Genomic DNA, 18,376 nt, shown 5'->3' on the forward strand with positions numbered 1-18,376 from the left:
AATGCACTAGCTAATATTTAACAAGACAGATGGTTTTCAGAAGTTTTGTTACCTCCCCTGAAACTTTTATGTTAAAGTGACAGTATATTTATTGATGTTTTATAATGTAATGCTTTTTAATATAATAAGTTTCTTAACTTATTTAGAAGTACTGAAATGAAATTTTTATGTATTTCATATTGTTAGGTATTAGGAATAAGTCATAACAACAGGATAGAAGAGGCTTTTTAAATTATATTTAGATGAACATTTGAAAGGGGAGTCTCTTATTCCAGTAAAGTACGAGTGCCATCTGCTATAATAAATGAAATTTGTTTGCTAGCTTTACTGTACTTGATTCTTTAATTTTTTTGTTTTGTTTTGCAAAACTAAAGTTATGTCTCGTGGTTCTATGCTAACTATTTAAATGCATTTAAAAGCTGCTTTAGATCTTGTTAAGAAGTAGACATAGAAGCAAAAACAATTTAATTTTCTTATGTAAATCAAGTATTTTTTTTTATAAATGCTGAATGCTTCTTGTACAGTAAATTTGAAAAAGGAATAAGAAACTATCCTTTTTAGTCAGAGCTTTGAACTCTTTCAGAGTTTTCATGTATTTACCAGGCAACCACTTTATAATAAACAGAAAAAGTTACCTATCTACATATGTAGAAACAATTGGTATGTTTTAAAAATACAGGCTGTGACTGTAAATTCAAAAGAGTAATTATATATAAATTAGTTCATACTTTGTGATCATGTTCTTTATAGTAAAAAAATCAATGTTTATTAGTTATCTACATTTAAAAGAAAATACTCTTTTCCCAGTCAAAAGTAGAAATATATAGAGTTTTATCTTTGTTGAGGTAGCATTGACATGACAGATGTTTTAAGAAATATTTTGTGATTTGAAATGTATGCTCAACTATCCATTACAAGTCTTAAATGTGTATTCATATTATCTCCAAGTAGTAAGTTGTAAATAATATTTAACACATCCTATTAAATAAAACAAGAACAATCACATACTTGATATTTTGGAAATTGACTTAGAGTGACCATAAAAGACTTTATTTAGTAACTCTAAAATGTGTTTGCTATGGTAAATACTACTCAGATGTGAAGAGCAGAAGTCTTTAAAAATAAAATATTTTTAAATATCATAATTTGATAATACATTATTGATATTTGCCTATAAATTAGAAACCACTGCATTTTTTAAACCATAAAACATGGTAATATCTTTCTACTTTATAATTTTACAAATTCTTATGACATTGTCAGCCTATTTTTAATATATATATATATATATGTATATATGGTGATTGCTTTTTCAAAATTTTTAGTGTTATAGGACTAAATACTAGAAACATTTGAGCTCAGTTTTTAGTTTAACTAAAAATAAGAACTGATAAACAAGTGCTGGCAGTCAGAAGCTCAGAAAACAAAGGCAGAGATGGTGCTTTTCTGTAATTTCATGGAGCTGATAACAATGATCACTATTTTTTGAGAGCTTTGGCCTTGAGTCTGTACTTGACTGTCATCTTAAAAATTGTTTAAGAATGTAGTCATGCCAATAACAGCATTTAAAAAGAGGCTGTATTTATGAGTAATTATGGGTAATGCCTCTGTATTGTAAGATTTTGAAAATAAATTGAATATTCATATAAAGTCTTGTTGCTGTTTCACAGTTAAATAGAAATATAAAGCTTTTAGTTAAAATGTGGGTTATAATTTTTTTCATCTTGTTATGACAGTATGATTTTCTTAATTGATGCCATTATATGAATCATATATTCCTCACAATGTACAGCAGGAGTCCACAATCAATAAATGTTAAATATAAAAGAAATTAAGTTTTACATAGAGCCCAATCACATAAAATTCTTCCACAAATAAAAAAAGAGCCTATGCCTTACTAACTTTATATCTTTCTTTATATTATAGAATATAGATGTAGTGATATAAGTTGGTTTATTTCCAAAAGAAGCATTTTTTTCATTTTGTTTTTAATGTTTATTTGTTTTTGAGAAGAGAGAGGCAGAGCGGAAGTGGGGGAGGGGCAGAGAGAGGAGACACAGAATCGGAAGCACGCTCCAGGCTCTGAGCTGTCAGCACAGAACCTGACATGGGGCTCGAACCTACGAACCATGAGATCATGACCTGAGCTAAAGTCGGACATTTAACCAACTGAGCCACCCAGGCACCCCCAAAAGAAGCATTGTTTTGTTTGTTCAATAAAACCAGAATACATCTCTTATGGAAAGTTATATGTAGGTAATCTACTTGTATACTGACTTTCCCCATTTAATGTTAGCATGCACTAGAAATATTAAATGGTTACAGTTCAACAATTTATTTTTATTTAAAAACCCTTTCTGGTTAAACTTTAGTGGGGTATTCCCAACACTTTGTCTTCCTTCATGTATGCTTTCCCTCCTTGTTTAGCTTGAACATGCGAAAGTTACACAGACAGAGTTGATGCGGGAGTCATTTCGACAGAAACAAGAAGTGACAGAGTCCCTTAAGTGCCAAGAAGAATTGCGAGAGCGCCTTCATGAGGAGTCCAGGGCTAGAGAACAGCTGGCTGTGGAGCTCAGTAAGGCTGAGGGTGAGCAACTTGCTATTGGCAACTGAGTGTGGAAAAATTTCAGGTTTAAAAGTAGAGATTTTGATGCAAGCCAAGTTTAGAAATCACAAGTGTATTCTAATGTAGGGTGAGCACTGAAACATAGTTGTAATTTGTCTTCAGACTTTCTCCAAGCAACTTTAAAAGCTATATAATTTTAATTATCAAAAAGTGTTTAATAGAATTCTAGAAAGCATTAAAATTTTTAGAAAATATAGAAATGGATGATGGTGATTTGTTACCAAAATTCCACCATCCTAAGACAAGTCTTGTACTTTAGCAATGAAAAGACTGAAGCCAAGAGATGTTAATAAATTATACAAGGTTGGGGCGCCAGGGTGGGTCAGCTGGTTAAGCATCTGACTCTTGATCTCAGCTCAGATCTTAATCGCAGGGTCGTGAGTTCAAGCCTCGTGTTGGGTGTGAAGCCTACCTAGATAGATAGATAGATAGATAGATAGATAGATAGATAGATAGATAGATAGTTAGTTAGTTCAAGGTAACCATTAAATGGTGATGCTGGGCTTTAAGCCTCTGAAGCCTCATACTGCTTATATTCTGCCATACCATTGTGGGTGTTGGCCTTCTAGAATCACTTAAAACATCAACTTTCTCTAGTATATTTAAAATGTGACTTGGTTTACAAGCATCTGATTTATATTAAGCTTTCTTGTCTGTTTACATGTGTTTGATAAAGTGAGTTATCACGTACATGATGTGATACCTTAGCATAGCAAAGTAATAGTTCAAAGGAACATCATATTTAGGCACAAAGGTTAAACAAGAAAAAGCCTGCATTGAATGTACCATAACTGCTGCTGTCATCAGCAGATTCATTCAAGATATTTATAGAACGCCTAATGGTAAGATTTAAAATAAGTTTTAATCCTGTTCCCTGTTAATTTTATCTTATAGGTGTCATTGATGGCTATGCAGATGAAAAAACTCTTTATGAAAGGCAAATTCAAGAAAAAACTGATATAATAGATCGTCTTGAACAGGAATTGTTATGTGCAGGTAATAGATTGCAAGAATTGGAAGCAGAACAACAGCAGATCCAAGAAGAAAGAGAATTACTGTCCAGACAAAAAGAGGCTATGAAAGCTGAGGCAGGCCCAGTTGAACAGCGTATGTATTTTTAGACTTTGTGTATGAAACATTCCTTAAAAGTTCAAAGTGGCTCTTTTCTCCTTTCAGTGCCATGATTCACGTATTTCATGTGGGGGTTGAAGAATTACAAGAAAATCTACTTCATTGATAAAGGTTTTATTAGCCAACTATGTGGAGTTTGGTTTTTTTTTCCATTTTCCTTTGGCAAATTTTAACAGGAAAAGATAATTCCTTAAACTTCTGCCTCAGGAGACAGCTGTGCATAATGTGGCAGGATATTTTTTAAGCTGTGTAAGATTCAGTTCTTTTGATAGCAGAAAGGCAGCAAAAATGTATACTTGGATTAAGTAAAAGAGCACTGATCCAGCATTAGTAGCAAGCAGGTGGGGGTGGATTTCAGCCTGCAAGAGAATAGATTGAAAAGGTCAGTGACTGTTACACTGACATCTAGTTTAATCTGTGTACGAGTTCAAAGAATATACAATTTATAAATAACATTTAATCTTTGCTGAAATGAGAAATTGTGTGTAATAGTTTTTTTAGCAGTAGAAAACGTCAGTCATTATAACGGTGGAACTTCAAATCCTTTTTATCATATCCTCCCACTTTTATATTACACATGCAGTTGGAATTATAAATGTGTAGTTTTATTAGTTGAATTTTGCTAATCGAGAAATACAGCATGCATCTTTGTAATACGGTGCAGTTGTTTCTGGTTGCTCAAATTTGTTTAACACAGGTTTAGGGTTGGTCTTTTTAATGTGCAAAGTGTATGTATCGTACATGTAAAACATTCACGAAATACTGGTACATCAAAATGTTACAAATGATAATAATCAGTGGTTTCAACTTTTACTTCTAATTCTTTTGTGTTTACGTATTATTCTGTTTTAGGAAGTAGACATGTAAATTATATCTTTGTTCTGTGTGTGTGTGTTTTTTCTTTCTATTCTTATAGGACTAGTAGATGCTGCAGTCGATGCAGCACCGGGAGCAGGTGTGTTTATACAATTGCATGGCCAGTCTTTGGGTGGTAAACTTACAACTCCAAAAACGGGGTGACCCTTGGATTTTCAATCACATACCTCTACTTTTCCAACTAACATACCTCTAATTTTGCTGTTGTGTTTCATACTTACAGTTTTTTTCTTTAACAAAAAACTTTTCTTACAATAAAAATACATATTTATATTTGAAATTAACAACTGAGATTCGTAGTGATCATCATCTTATATCTGTTTTTCCACAGAGCTTAAGACAATTTCAGTTTCTTACATAAACAAAATGTATTAAATTCTCACCATATGACTTTTCAAAATGCTCTTTCTAAATCAGGAAATATATAAGATGATGGTATCAAGGATCAGTGAAATTTAGTAAAGAGACTTTCTGGTTCATTTAGTTTTATATTAACATCTAAATCACTATTGTTTTAAAAGGAATGCTATTTTCTATAGATTCCTAGTCCTGAGTACAGTATTGGCAGACTGGTTAGTGTAAGGACTCTCAGGTTATGTTCCTTTTTTTTTTTCATTAGAGTATTGTTTTACTTTGCTATATACTTTATTGTTGTATTACTAATGTTAATAATAATAGCTAACACTCATATAGTGCTTACCATACTCTAGGCACTATTCTTTGTATATATTAACTCATTTGATCCACAATAGCTCGTAGAGATCAGTAGTATTACTATCCCCAGTTTACATATAAGGAAATTGGAGGACATCGTGTTAAGTATCACACAGGAGATAAGTGGCAGAGCTAGGATTTGAATCCACAGTCTCTGCTCCTAAGCACTACACCATACTGCCTCTCATAGTCAGTTTTCCCTTGATACATATATGGGTGAGCGTGCAAGACTAACTCAGGAATATGGATCTAATGAGGAGAAAGACTAACAGGAAATTGATTGTAGTTGTATTTTTTTTTCTATAACTCTTACTTGCCTTGGTTAAAAATTTACAGTCTTTGATCTTCATGTATATTGTGTATGCATATAAAGTGACTTTATTGGTTTGGAATGAATTGATTTTTGCCTGAGGTGAGTTATTTCTGTGCTTAAATTTAATTAGACTTTGTTCTTTTCCTTATGGTGAAAGTGGACTTTTTTTTTTTTTTTTTTTTGGTCATTTGCTATGGCATTTTCACAAAATACTGTTTTTAGTGACAGAATGTTTCTTTTTGTTAATATGGTATAATCTTTTTGATACTAGCTTGCTTACTTCTATAGGAATATGTTGCTTTGATATTTTCATAGGAACATTTTCCTTTCTTACGTGTGTTTAAAGTAAAACTCAGATCTCTTATTTCATGAAGGTAAAATTTGAGCGTTGTTATGGGTGATTTCAATATTACTTTGATTTAACTTAGTATATTTTTATATTTGTAAACAGAATTACTACAGGAGACAGAAAAATTAATGAAGGAAAAACTAGAAGTACAGTGCCAAGCTGAAAAAGTACGTGACGACCTTCAAAAACAAGTGAAAGCTCTCGAAATAGATGTTGAGGAACAAGTCAGTAGGTTTATAGAGCTGGAACAAGAAAAGAATGCTGAGCTAATGGATTTAAGACAGCAAAACCAAGCACTGGAAAAGCAGTTAGAAAAAACAAGAAAATTTTTAGATGTAAGTATTCTCAACTTGAATATTGATTTTGTCACTGGAGTGCTTACTTGCTGGTAGTCTAGGTTGTGAATTTTAAATTATGAAGAAACTTGAATTCTAACATTTTCATCTACCTGTGTTTTTTACCAATTAACTGAAAACTACTATTCCAAATAAAAATTCTAATAATTTTTATTACATACCTATGACAATTAAAAGCAGTACAGGCAGATTATGAGTAAACCACCAGTTAGCCTTTCTAAATTCAGAGTTAACAAGCTTGTCCAAGACTTTGCTTTAACCAACTGCTAAAGCAGGGTGAGGATCCTGAGAGCTAACTGGCCAACACTGTTTCACCCACAAAAGATACACACAGAGTAACACTGTGCTCTTGGAACAGTTGTTATGCTGTCATTACTGTCTTCCAAAATGATACTAAATCTTTAACCTCATATGGATTTTCTTCTTTGGGGTTTCACTTAAGGCCTGATATTCTTTTCATATATCAGGGAATCAGATTCTGACAGATTTTATAATTTTAGATACAAAACCTAGATTAGGATGAAAGAAATTGATTTACTAAACAGTTTGTTCTACTTACTATTTTTTTAATGACTAAATTAACAGTGGAATTCCTCCTTTGCTCCAAAAAAATAAATTCATTTTTGGGAGAATATTTTTATCTCATTCTGTATTTAACATTACTTGAATTATTAAAAATGTCATGCTTCAAATAATATTTAAATGCAGACATTCCTGTCAAAGATTCCAAATAGCCTATGTACCATACAACAGGTGTTCTTTTTTTTGAAACCTTTTGGTTTGGGGTATTCTGTGGCCGTCAGTTGTTTATCTTAAATAAAACTGTATGTATAACTAAAAGAAGTAGCAGTAATAATAGCTTCAGTATATATTGTTTCTTCAGTTACTGTTATTGTTATTAAACTTCAGGAGCAAGCCATTGATAGAGAACACGAAAGAGATGTATTCCAACAGGAAATACAGAAACTAGAACAGCAACTTAAGGTCGTACCTCGATTCCAGCCTATCAATGAACATCAAACTAGAGAGGTAAGAAAGAACTTTACTGATACTGTCTATGCTACAGCATATTGTGTGTCATAAAAGATGTCTGTTGTGAAGAACTTAAAATTTTATTATATATAAATCTTCAAAATCAGAAAATTAAATATTACTTCAGCGTGAAAAGTTCTTGAAATTCTAAAAATTGTTTACATTGGTGTTCCTGGGTGGCTTAGTCAGTTGAGTGTCTGACTTCAACTCAGGTCATGATCTCGCGGCTTGTGGGTTCAAGCCCCGCATTGGGCTCTGTGCTGACAGCTCAGAGCCTGGAGCCTGCTTCAGATTCTGTGTCTCATTCTCTCTCTGCCCCTTCCCACCTCCCAAAAATAAACAAACATTAAAAATTGTTTGCATTGAAATTTGGAGTCATTTCTACCTGCATTTATCTTCTAGTTTTGCCCAATTAAATAAACTTATCTATTTCTTTCTCTATTCCTGTTCCTAACAAAACTGATCAAGAGTTGTCTATATTCAGACAATTTTATTTCCCCATCTTCCATTCTTTTCTCAGTCCAGTGCAGTGACGTTCTAACCCCTCTGTCTCAATGGGGTTTATATCCTCTCTTTTGTTGAAATTGTTCTTGTGGAAGTTACCATCCTCCTGGCCATGTCCACAAATCATCTCTGTCTTCATCATACACATCCTCAGAGGCTTTCATTGCAGCCTTCTTCCTGAAACACTTCCTTCTCTTGGCTTCTGTGACATACCTACTTCATTTTGTTTCTTTCCATAGTCTTTGTTTCTCAACCCAAAATAAATGATGGAAGACCCAAAGACTTAGACTTTGGCCCCCTTTTTCTTTCCTATTAATTTTCTCTTCCCAGGTAATTGTGTGTAAATGACCATGTGTTTATATCTCCAGCCCTGACATCTCTTTTTTTTTTTTTTTTTTTAATGTTTGCTTATTTTTGAGAGACAGAGAGGGACAGAGCACTAGTGGGGAAGGAGCAGAGAGAGAGGGAGACACAGAACCTGAAGCAGGCTCCAGGCTCTGAGCTGTCAGCACAGAGCCCGACGCAGGGCTAGAACTCACGAACTGTGAGATCATGACCTGAGCTGAAGCCAGCGCCCAACCGACTGAGCCACCCAGGTGCTCCCCTGACATCTCTTTTGAACTCTGGACTTGAATACTCAGATGCTTTACCATCTATCTCCATTTAGATGTCTCAAAATTAACATGTTTAAAAGAGAGCTCTTGATGCCTGACTAACCCCCATCAGAGAAAGACAAGAATAAAACATGTTCCTTCTTCTTTCAGTAAATATGATACTATCTTCACCTTTCTTATTGCTAAGACCTAGAGTTCATTCTTTATTCCACTTTTTTTTTCAACCCCTACTTCCAGCCCCTTGGTGAGGCATGTTGCACTACATCTTACATCTTCCTATTCTTTCCATTTCATTCATCTCCTTAAATCTTGGCTGTCACTGTCAGCCTGGATGGTTTTGGTAGCCTCCTTACCACTCTCCCTGTTTCTCCTTTTTCGTCCCAATTATCCACTTCCTCATTTAGAAACATAGAACTCTATATTTGCCAAATAAATGCTACATGAATGAGGGAAGATTTATTGTATAAATTGCAAGGATGGCTTGTTACAGTTATATAGACATCATGCTTGGGGTTACACCATCCTAATTTGAATCAATAGCTCTGTTATTTACCACCTGTGTGACAATGGCTAACTCATTAGAACTTTCTAAAACTCATCTAGTCATTTCTAAAACAGAGATGGTGGGGTGCCTGGGTGGCTCAGTCAGTGTGCTTCCAACTCTTGATTTCAGCTCAGCTCATGATTCCAGGGTCGTGGGATCAGGCCCTGCATTGGACTTTGTGCTGAGCATGAAGCCTGCTTGAGATTCTCTCCCTCTCGCTCGCTCCCTCCCTCCCTCCCTCTCCCTCTCCCTCTCCCTCTCCCACTCCCACTCCCTCCTTCCCTCCCTCTCTCTCTGTCTCTCTCCCCCCCTCCCTTCCCCCACCGCCCGTCTCCTGCTTGCACTCTCTCTCTCTCTCAAATTAAATATATATTATAATAGAACCCACCTCATAGGAATATTGGCCTGGTACATAGTGAACATGTAAAATTATTTTCAGAAATAGTAATAGTTAAATTTTATTTTAAAAAATCTTATAGGGGCCCCTGGGTGGCTCAGTCGGTTGAGTGTCCGACTCTTGGTTTTGGCTCAGGTCATAATATCATGACTTTGTGGGTTTGAGCCCCACATAGAGCTGGTGGTGGGGAGCCTGCTTAGGATTCCCTCTCCCTCTCTCTCTGCTTCTCCCCAACATGTGTTGTCTCTGTCTCTCTCAAAATAAATAAATTTTAAAAAAAAATTTTTTTAATAGTACAGTATGTAAGTATATTATTTGTTATATTTGAAAAGTGTGACCTGCCTCATTCATGAAACTTTAAGAAACTAACATGGATGTGTGTATTTGATTTTTCTCCTGGAACATTGTGATCCATTGGTTCTGTCCTTACCTTGCCAAATCTGATTCCCCAGATGCTGATTTTCTCAAGATCTAAATAATCTAACTCTTACAGTATATTGTACTATTTTGCTGCTTTGTGGTCTTTTTCCTTGACTGTACTCCAAATCTTAGCCCACCCATTATTGTTAAATTTTCTCCTCAGTGGCTTTATTATAGTCATCCTCGAACATGTAGTTATAGGTAAGTTTGCATTTCTTTTAATGTTTTGGGGAATAAGTATTGTATTTAGATAATTTCCTTAAAGTATCTCACTGAAGTAAGGTAGAATTCCTTTTTTTTCTTACCATCACACTAATTTTTTTAGCAAGCTTTCTCTCTTTACTTGATGAGAACTAATTTCATAAGCTATCTTATTAATGCTTCCTGAATCCTTCGGTCTCAGAGCCATTCTCTTAAATGGACCTGCATTATCAGAATTACTTGGGGAAACTTTCAGTGTGCACAGATTCTTCTCACCACCCAGTATTCGCATGTCTGTTCTGGGCTGCTGGAATGTGTAGACTGAAAAAGCTTCTAAGTGACTGCATTAAAGCTCCCCCATTCCCTCCCATCTCTGCGTTGTTTAGAACCATATTATTATACGTCTCAATTATAACCATTTGTGGAAAGAAAAATAGAATCCATTAAAGATTTCTTAAGATTATCTTATCTGACATAAGAGTGTAAGTCAGGGGGCACCTGGGTGGCTGAGTCGGTTAAGCACCCGACTTTTGATTTCAGCTCACATCATGAACTCACGGGGTTTGTGAGTTCAGGCCCCGCTTTGGGCTCTGCGCTGACAGAGTGGAGCCTGGTTGGGAGTGTCTCTCTCTTCCTCTCTCTCTGCCCCTCTCTCTGCCCCTTCCCCACTTGTGCATATGCTCACTCTCTTCTCTCAAATCGATGAATAGTGTAAGTCAGCACTCTGCAAACTTGTCATCTTTATTAAGTTTTAGTGTTATTGTACCATTAGAGCTTATACTTTAACATTATTCAAAATGTAATATTTTCTCTCCTCCTAGCTGCAGGTCTTAGTCTTAAGAGAAAGTGTTTTTTGTAAAGGGTTGGTGGAGCAGTATTTCTTTTTTGTTAGTACTACTTTATCAACTCCGAGAATGTCACCATAGTTGGAGACAATAGTTGCTATCCTTATCAAAAATACTTAGCATGGCTTCTGAAAATACTTTTTGAAATGCGGACAGGTATGTTATTAGCTTGTTGAAATTTTTTTTAAATTACAGTTTTTACTTGTTATATGTCTAGGTTGAACAGTTAACAAATCATCTGAAAGAAAAAACAGACAAGTGCAGTGAGCTTTTGCTCTCTAAAGAGCAGCTTCAGAGGGATGTACAAGAACGGAATGAAGAAATTGAGAAACTGGAGTTCCGAGTAAGGGAACTGGAGCAAGCCTTACTCGTTAGTACAGACACTTTCCAAAAGGTATGGCATTTTCTTCAGGCTAATTTTATGAAGTGTTTTAATATGGATTGCTCTTAGTTACCTGAACATCAGTCCCTTTAAATAAAAAATTACTAGTGACTTTTTGTTGATATTATTACAAAATATAAATATACCTTTATGTCTCCAGTGACATAACTATATGTGTTTCTTCTTATCTTCAAATGTTACTTGCATACCTTAGTCCTGAGAAAGGAAAATTAAGTAAACCAGAGGAATTAATGATCCTTTTCACAGTCAATAGGTTGCGATTCTAAAATAATAGCCAAATGAAAAAGCTGTGGACACCAGTTGAGTCTATTGCTTTATCCCAGAATAAGAGTGAAATCTATCCCCACTATACTGCAGAAAACAAGAATGAATCAAAGAAGAGCAGGATAAGGAAGCTTGGGAAGGGGGCATATTAGGGGATAGTCTCCATTTTATGTGAGGAATGAATTTTAAGAGTGTCAAACATTCCTGTGTTCCTGCATTCAAAACTGATGATCTGTAACTTTGATTATTCACTAATGTAGATTATCAGCTGCTAATGGCATTGCTATTTCTCCAGTTAAAATGGATAATTAGATTTAATGTCTGAAGTTTTGAGAAAATTTTTGCATATTTAAAGGTAGAGGACCAAAAGCAGTCTGGAGCTCTAGAAGCTAAAACAGAATTGTCGCTAGAAGTACAGTTGCAGGCTGAGCGAGATGCTATAGACCGAAAGGAAAAAGAGGTAAGAGGTATACTTTTAATGACAAAATGTGGCTTGAATTATTTTAAATAAGTCACCTTGAGAATGCCATTTGTACAGAATGGGGTTTATACTGTTTAGACCTTTTCTTAGCTCGTTACCTAAATTGATCTTGAAGACAAAAAGAGTTGAACAAATAAGCTGGTATGAGAAGTGTTCCACGTAGAGGGGACAGATGTAAAGACCTTGACACAGAAGAAGTTTGAAGACAAAAAGAAGGTATGAATGGAGTGAAGAGGAGACTGGAGAAAGAATTGTATTAGCACAAAAGGCAGGATCTCTCTTTTTCCCTTCTTTACTGTGAGCTTTGAAGTTTTGCTACTTTGCTGTAGGGTTTGGGGGTGGGTTGTTTGTTTTTTTTAAGTTGTATTACCCTGGGAGGTTATAGCGCTGTTTTACAATGTATAAACATGTTCTTAAAAAATTAACAATAAGGTAGTTATAGGAAAGTTCTCCTATGTTTTCCTACTGCCTCCCTTTTCAAAAAAAACAAAAACAAAAAAAGAAAAATCTACTTTTAATACTAATTTCCAATTTCAAGCTAATTTAAATGTATTTAAATTTTTGTCTATTAGTTTTTCTAAAATATACTGTACATTATTTAGCTGTATCATAGCATTATAAATATTTAAGATTTTTTTAAGTTACATTTTCATTTCTATATAATTTTTTCAGGATATTTAATAGATTTTAACAAATACTTATTGAATTTAAATAGTATAAATGTTAATAAGTGCTTTGGAAAATACAAGAATGAATTAGACATCAACTCAAACTCTAGCTCAGGCAACTTGTAGTTTTAGGGGCACCTGGGTGGCTCAGTTGGTTGAGCATCTGACTCTTGGTTTAAACTCAGGTCATGATCTCATGGTTTGTGAGTTTGAGCCCTATGTCAAGCTCTGCTCTGACAGCACAGAGCTTACTTGGGATTCTTTCTCTCTCCCCCTCTCTTCTGCCTCTCCCCTGCTTGCACACACTCTCTATCTTTCTCAAAATAAATAAGTAAACATTAAAAAATTTTTTTTAAACAATAGGAATTTTTTTAAAAAAGAAAACTCGTATTTTAGAGAAGGAAAAAAGTCCATATAAATGATGAAAAGAAATGATCATCTCCATGAGAAGGATTATTTTCTTGCTATCATATAATACTGACTGATGTTTATCTAAAAGGTTCTTGTTTATTTTGCTTTTTTGGTTTTTCCACAAAAAGCAGGGAACACTTGTTTATCTGTAACCACTTCTGTGTGTTTTGAAAAGAATTGGGGAGCTTGGCTGGTTCAGTTAGTGGAGTATGCAGTTCTTGCTCTCAGGGTTATGAGTTCAAGCCCTATGTTGGGCATGGAGCCTACTTAAAATAAAAAGGAAGGAAGGAAGGAAAGAAAATAACATTTAAATATAAAGATTTACCTTACACTAATTAATCAAAAAAAATTGCTTTCTAAAAAGATAGACCTTCAAAACTGGACCCAAAAGCAGTGATAGTTGATTATGGGTAGATAATTAAGTTTACTATATTTTAATTATCTTTTGAGTGACGTTACTAACACCTTAATTTTTCACGTAACATTCCTGACACCTTAATTTTTTGAAGTGAGTATCCAATAGCAATCTACCTTTTACTGAGACTCATAGTTTATCAGAACTACAAAGATACCTGTCAACCAGCTTCTGTCAGCCAACTCCCAGTTTTTATAGATGAGATAGAGCCAGACAAGTTGAGTTAGTGAAGGGTTAAAATGATAGCTCATCCTGGTGGACTAGTTTTTAATCACAGCAACAAGTACTCTGTCAGAACCCACTTGTCTGTAACTGAAGACTGAAAGAGAGGAACATAGAATTAAAACCTAAATCTTTTAATGAAAATCACTTCTTAAACACTCTCTCCTGTACTAGGCAAATATCTGATGGAGTATAAACATAAGATGTCTATATGTGTCATTATATTTTTAGATATTTTCCATTATTCTTATAGGCTTAATTTGTATAAAACTTTTTTTTTCAGTTTATTGTATGTTTAGAAATGCAGAATGAATAGAGCAGAAACTGTAAAGATAGTTTAAGGATGATGAGAGAAGGCGAATAATGTGGGGAGAAATAGAAGGAAGAGTTTCTTTAAAAAAAAGATGCCTTCAGTAGGTTTTAACTCTCTATAAAGCTAATAAGATATAGCTTACAGATGGCAGTAATAAAAAGTAATGGTTAACTTTGTTGAGGTCTGTGCTAGAAAGTGGTATTTTAAATGCCTATGCCATTAATCCTTACACTCTCCCCCTCAGGGAGAGTGTAGCCTAGCACTAGATAGGCTCTAGTGTTATCTCCATTTTACAGATGAGTAAACTGAGTCTTTACGAGAGGTTAAGTAACTTGCTCATGGTCACACAGTAAGCAGTTGAGGAAGAATTCCTCCTGGATTTCTCTGATTCTGGAGTCCTGTGATATTGTACTGCCAAAGAATTGGGGAATAAACATTCCTTGTTAGTGAGAAGTATTAAAGACTGTCACTGAACATCTATTTCTTAACATGTGTTGACTACCACTCTCCCAATTGTAAAACCAGCACCAGATTTCAAAGAATCTACTAAGAAGTCGTATACACATTTGAAAGAGATCGAGAAGACTCGAAAAGAAAACACAAATAATTGCAAATTTATTTGATCCAAACTACCTAGATAACATTTGGTAGCTAAATTAAACAAGATTAAAACAAATAACCACCATTCTATTTTTAAAGCTTAATAATATTCTTGTGGTTTTTGGTTGTAATAGACTCAGTAACAGGACAGCCTGGAAATGACACTGGCTGAATAGGAGGAATAGGAGGAAAGAATCATACAGTGTCCTCTTTGGGAATTGAAGTCTCTATTGTGGTGACTCAAGTTCACCTACTTCTAACAGAAATGTTAGTGCTTTAAACCAGTGCTTTTCAAACTTTAATGTGCATATGAATCCTCTGGGAATCTTGTTAAAATGAAGATTCTGAATCAGTAGGTCTGGGATGGGGTTTCGGAATCTGTTCATCTAACATGTTCCCAGGTGATGCCAATTCTGCTGCTCTAGGGACCACACTTTGAATGGCAAGACTTTAGATCAAATTTAGAATTTGACCATAAACTGATAGATCAAAAAAGAAAGTAAAACAAAACAAATGAACAAACAAAAAACCAAACATGCTCTAAATACAGAGAACAAACTGGTGGTTGACAGAGGGTGGGTTGGGGGAGATGGGTGACGAGGATTAAGAGGTACCCCCCTAAAACAAATGGCATTTGAGGTGGAGCATCAGTTTTGAACTTCAATGTCTATGTATATATTAAAGTAGTACTTTTTCATCAAAAGCAGTTGTGGAAGATAGGGATTGGTATAAGTACTATTACATTAGATAACTTTGAAGAAGATATAATCACCATAGTTTTCACCAGTCTAACCTGGTAATTATATATGCACAACTACTAAATGTATTTAAGGTGTGTCTTCTGAGTCTAATACCAGTGTACAGAAAATAATGTAAGTATAAGTTTTGGGCATTCGTTATTAGAAGCAGGATAAGTGATAGTTAAGAACGTAAGGCTCCACAGGTAAACTTCTCAGGTTCAAAAGCTGGAGCCTGTGACCTAAGGGCAAGGTACCTTGCTTTCAGTGACTCCCTTCCTCATCTCTGAAATGGGAATAATTTGGATTATTAATTAAAGATTTCATAAGATTATTATTACAGACTTTAAAAAAATAATATATATAAAGCACCTTATGCAGTGCCTGGCAATAAAGTGTCTATAAATGATGGCTATTATTAGTGTCAGTACTATTTCTGTTAATGAACTATTAGGCTAAATGATTTTGAAGGGCTTTGCCTTGCTTAGTGCTAAGACATGATTCTGATTACATATCTGGGTGTAAGCAGCATATGGTTCCTTTCAAGTTCTAAGGCAATAAATGATACATAGGCTGCTCTCTGAGCCAGCTCCACTGAATAATGTTGCTCCTACATTTTAGGTTGCTTGTAATGCAGCAATTTGATCATCAGGTAAATACATACTTGGAAATCCATTCATTATTTATTAACTACCTACAAAGTACTGTGCCAAATGACGATTCCTTAATCAAACCCAACTTTTAAAATGATATCTAGCACTTAAAACTTGTCATTAGTTTCAGTCTCTTTATAACCATTAAAGAGCAATTGCTTTACTGTTAATAGTAATTTATGCTCAGAAAAGAGCTAAATTTTTCTTGTCCTACACATAGGAACTCTCTAATTTTCTCCTAAAATGGTATTAATAACTCACTATTTAAGTTTCTGTATTTCAGACGTAAGTATCTCACGGCCTTAGTGTCTACCTTTACTTTCTCCTACTTAAACAAGGCACATGGCAGCCAGACCTTTCATTCGGTTAAGTATTAATATGGGCTAATTTGAGCTAGTCTCACTTGGTAGCTAAAACAACTGACCAAATCCTGCAGCTTTTTGAACTTTTTGATAGCAATTAAATTTAACATGAAATAAGATTTAAAATGCAGGCCCTTTCCCTTCCTCCCATGACTCTCTTCTGCTATATCAGAGGGTATTTTAGGTAAGAAATGGCTCCTTGTATCTTTGCTCTGAAGGGCTTTGGGTAGGATGATTTAAGGGTGGTGATCAGTTTGAAATACATAGAAACCACACAGTTACACCTGGCTTAGCGAAACCCCTTTATTCTCATCGCTCGTATCTCTTAAACACTTAATTATGTTTTATACAGCTACTGCAGCACTCTTTCTCTCTTGACAAATAAACATTTGTAAACAGGTTTTCAGGGGCACCTGGGTGGCTCAGTTGGTTAAGCATCCTACTTCAGCTCAGGTCATGATCTTGTGGTTTATGAGTTCGAGCCCTTCGTCGGGCTCTGTGCTGGCAGCTTGGAGCCTGGAGCCTGCTTCGGATTCTGTGTCTCTCTCTCTCTCTCTGCCCCTCTCCTGCTCATGCTCTCTCTCTGTCTCAAAAATAAATAAAACATTTAAAAAATTAAAAATAAACAGGTTTTCATTTTCTCTTTCCTTTCAATAATTTTGGTATCAAAGATTACAAACTTAGAAGAACAATTAGAGCAGTTTAGAGAAGAACTGGAAAATAAGAATGAAGAAGTTCAGCAACTACATATGCAATTAGAAATACAGAAAAAGGAATCTACTACCCGCCTCCAAGAACTTGAACAAGAAAACAAATTATTTAAGGTAATTAAGAAAAACTTTGCTTACAAATAATTCATAATTTTTGTCTTAGTATCAAACATTTGCTGGATCCAGCTGCTAAATAATACTTAAAAAAGGAATATTACCTGCAAATGGATTTGCATGCAACTTATTTTCCACCCAACATAAACATTTGACTGCATCATGAGAGAAAAAATTTTTAGAACTGTTATCAAAATATTTTAAGAATTATTCACTTACAATTACTGTATGTTATCTGATTTTGTTTATTTGTACATTTTGGGTACTTTATCTTTTGTAAGATTCAATTGAAACAATATTCAGAAAATGGCATATAGTGATCTATCTAACTGGGATGGTTATTTTTGTTCCTAGGATGAAATGGAGAAACTGGGATTTGCCATGAAGGAATCTGATGCTATCTCTACTCAGGACCAACATGTGTTGCTTGGAAAATTGGCTCAAATAATGCAGGAAAAAGAAATAGAAATTGAGCAATTAAATGAGCAAATTACAAAACTTCAGCATCAACTTAAAATTACAACAGATAATAAGGTAAACAAATTGAAAATTACTACATGAAATTAAGCTACAATTGTAGGGGCAAATGGTTATTTTTCAGCTTCTCTTTGAATATAAACACTGAATAAACCTTAATTCTCTGTTACCCATTTACTTTATTAAGACACATTGGTTTCGGGTGTCCGGGGAGCTCAGTCAGTTAAGCATCCGACTTCAGCTCTTGTCTTGGTCTCACGGCTTGTGAGTTTGAGCCCCATGTCAGGCTCTGGGCTGACAGCTCGGAGCCTGGAGCCTGCTTCAGATTCTGTGTCTCTGGCTCTCTCTGCCCCTCTGCTGCTTGCACATTCGCTCTTTTTGTCAAAAATAAAAACACATAAAAATTAAAAAAAAAAAAAAGAAAGTGACTCCTTGGCTTCATAAGCTATGTGTATTTTTTTATCCTCTCCTAATATTGTCAAAGATTTTTGGTGTTTTCCAGAGAGTCTCTGGTGACTCAGATTTCATCATATCATTCTAACCAAATCTAATAAAAATTCTTCTATTTGATATGAATTAAATCTTCTGGAGACCATTTTTATTTTAATACTTCATTCTTTT

The 18,376-nt window shown here is 34.7% G+C and overlaps 1 protein-coding gene across 7 annotated transcripts in view; it reads left to right on the forward strand.

The window, feature by feature from the left end:
* The window catches only part of AKAP9 (A-kinase anchoring protein 9), a 152,645-nt gene that overhangs the window by 103,263 nt on the left and 31,006 nt on the right, over positions 1–18,376 (forward strand). For 4 of the 7 annotated variants that reach the window (XM_019443282.2, XM_019443285.2, XM_019443287.2 and 1 more), the window contains 9 exons: positions 2,428–2,590; positions 3,524–3,736; positions 4,677–4,715; positions 6,115–6,347; positions 7,278–7,397; positions 11,143–11,319; positions 11,948–12,052; positions 17,126–17,278; positions 17,633–17,812. In XM_019443282.2, coding sequence (XP_019298827.2) covers positions 2,428–2,590; positions 3,524–3,736; positions 4,677–4,715; positions 6,115–6,347; positions 7,278–7,397; positions 11,143–11,319; positions 11,948–12,052; positions 17,126–17,278; positions 17,633–17,812 — 1,383 coding nt within the window. The remainder of the gene's footprint in view (positions 1–2,427; positions 2,591–3,523; positions 3,737–4,676; positions 4,716–6,114; positions 6,348–7,277; positions 7,398–11,142; positions 11,320–11,947; positions 12,053–17,125; positions 17,279–17,632; positions 17,813–18,376) is intronic. The other 3 variants (XM_019443283.2, XM_019443286.2, XM_053897134.1) reach the window with 1 other exon arrangement.

Source organism: Panthera pardus, unplaced genomic scaffold, assembly GCF_024362965.1.
Source record: "Panthera pardus isolate Hobbes unplaced genomic scaffold, ASM2436296v1 HiC_scaffold_8, whole genome shotgun sequence".
Taxonomy (NCBI): domain Eukaryota; kingdom Metazoa; phylum Chordata; class Mammalia; order Carnivora; family Felidae; genus Panthera; species Panthera pardus.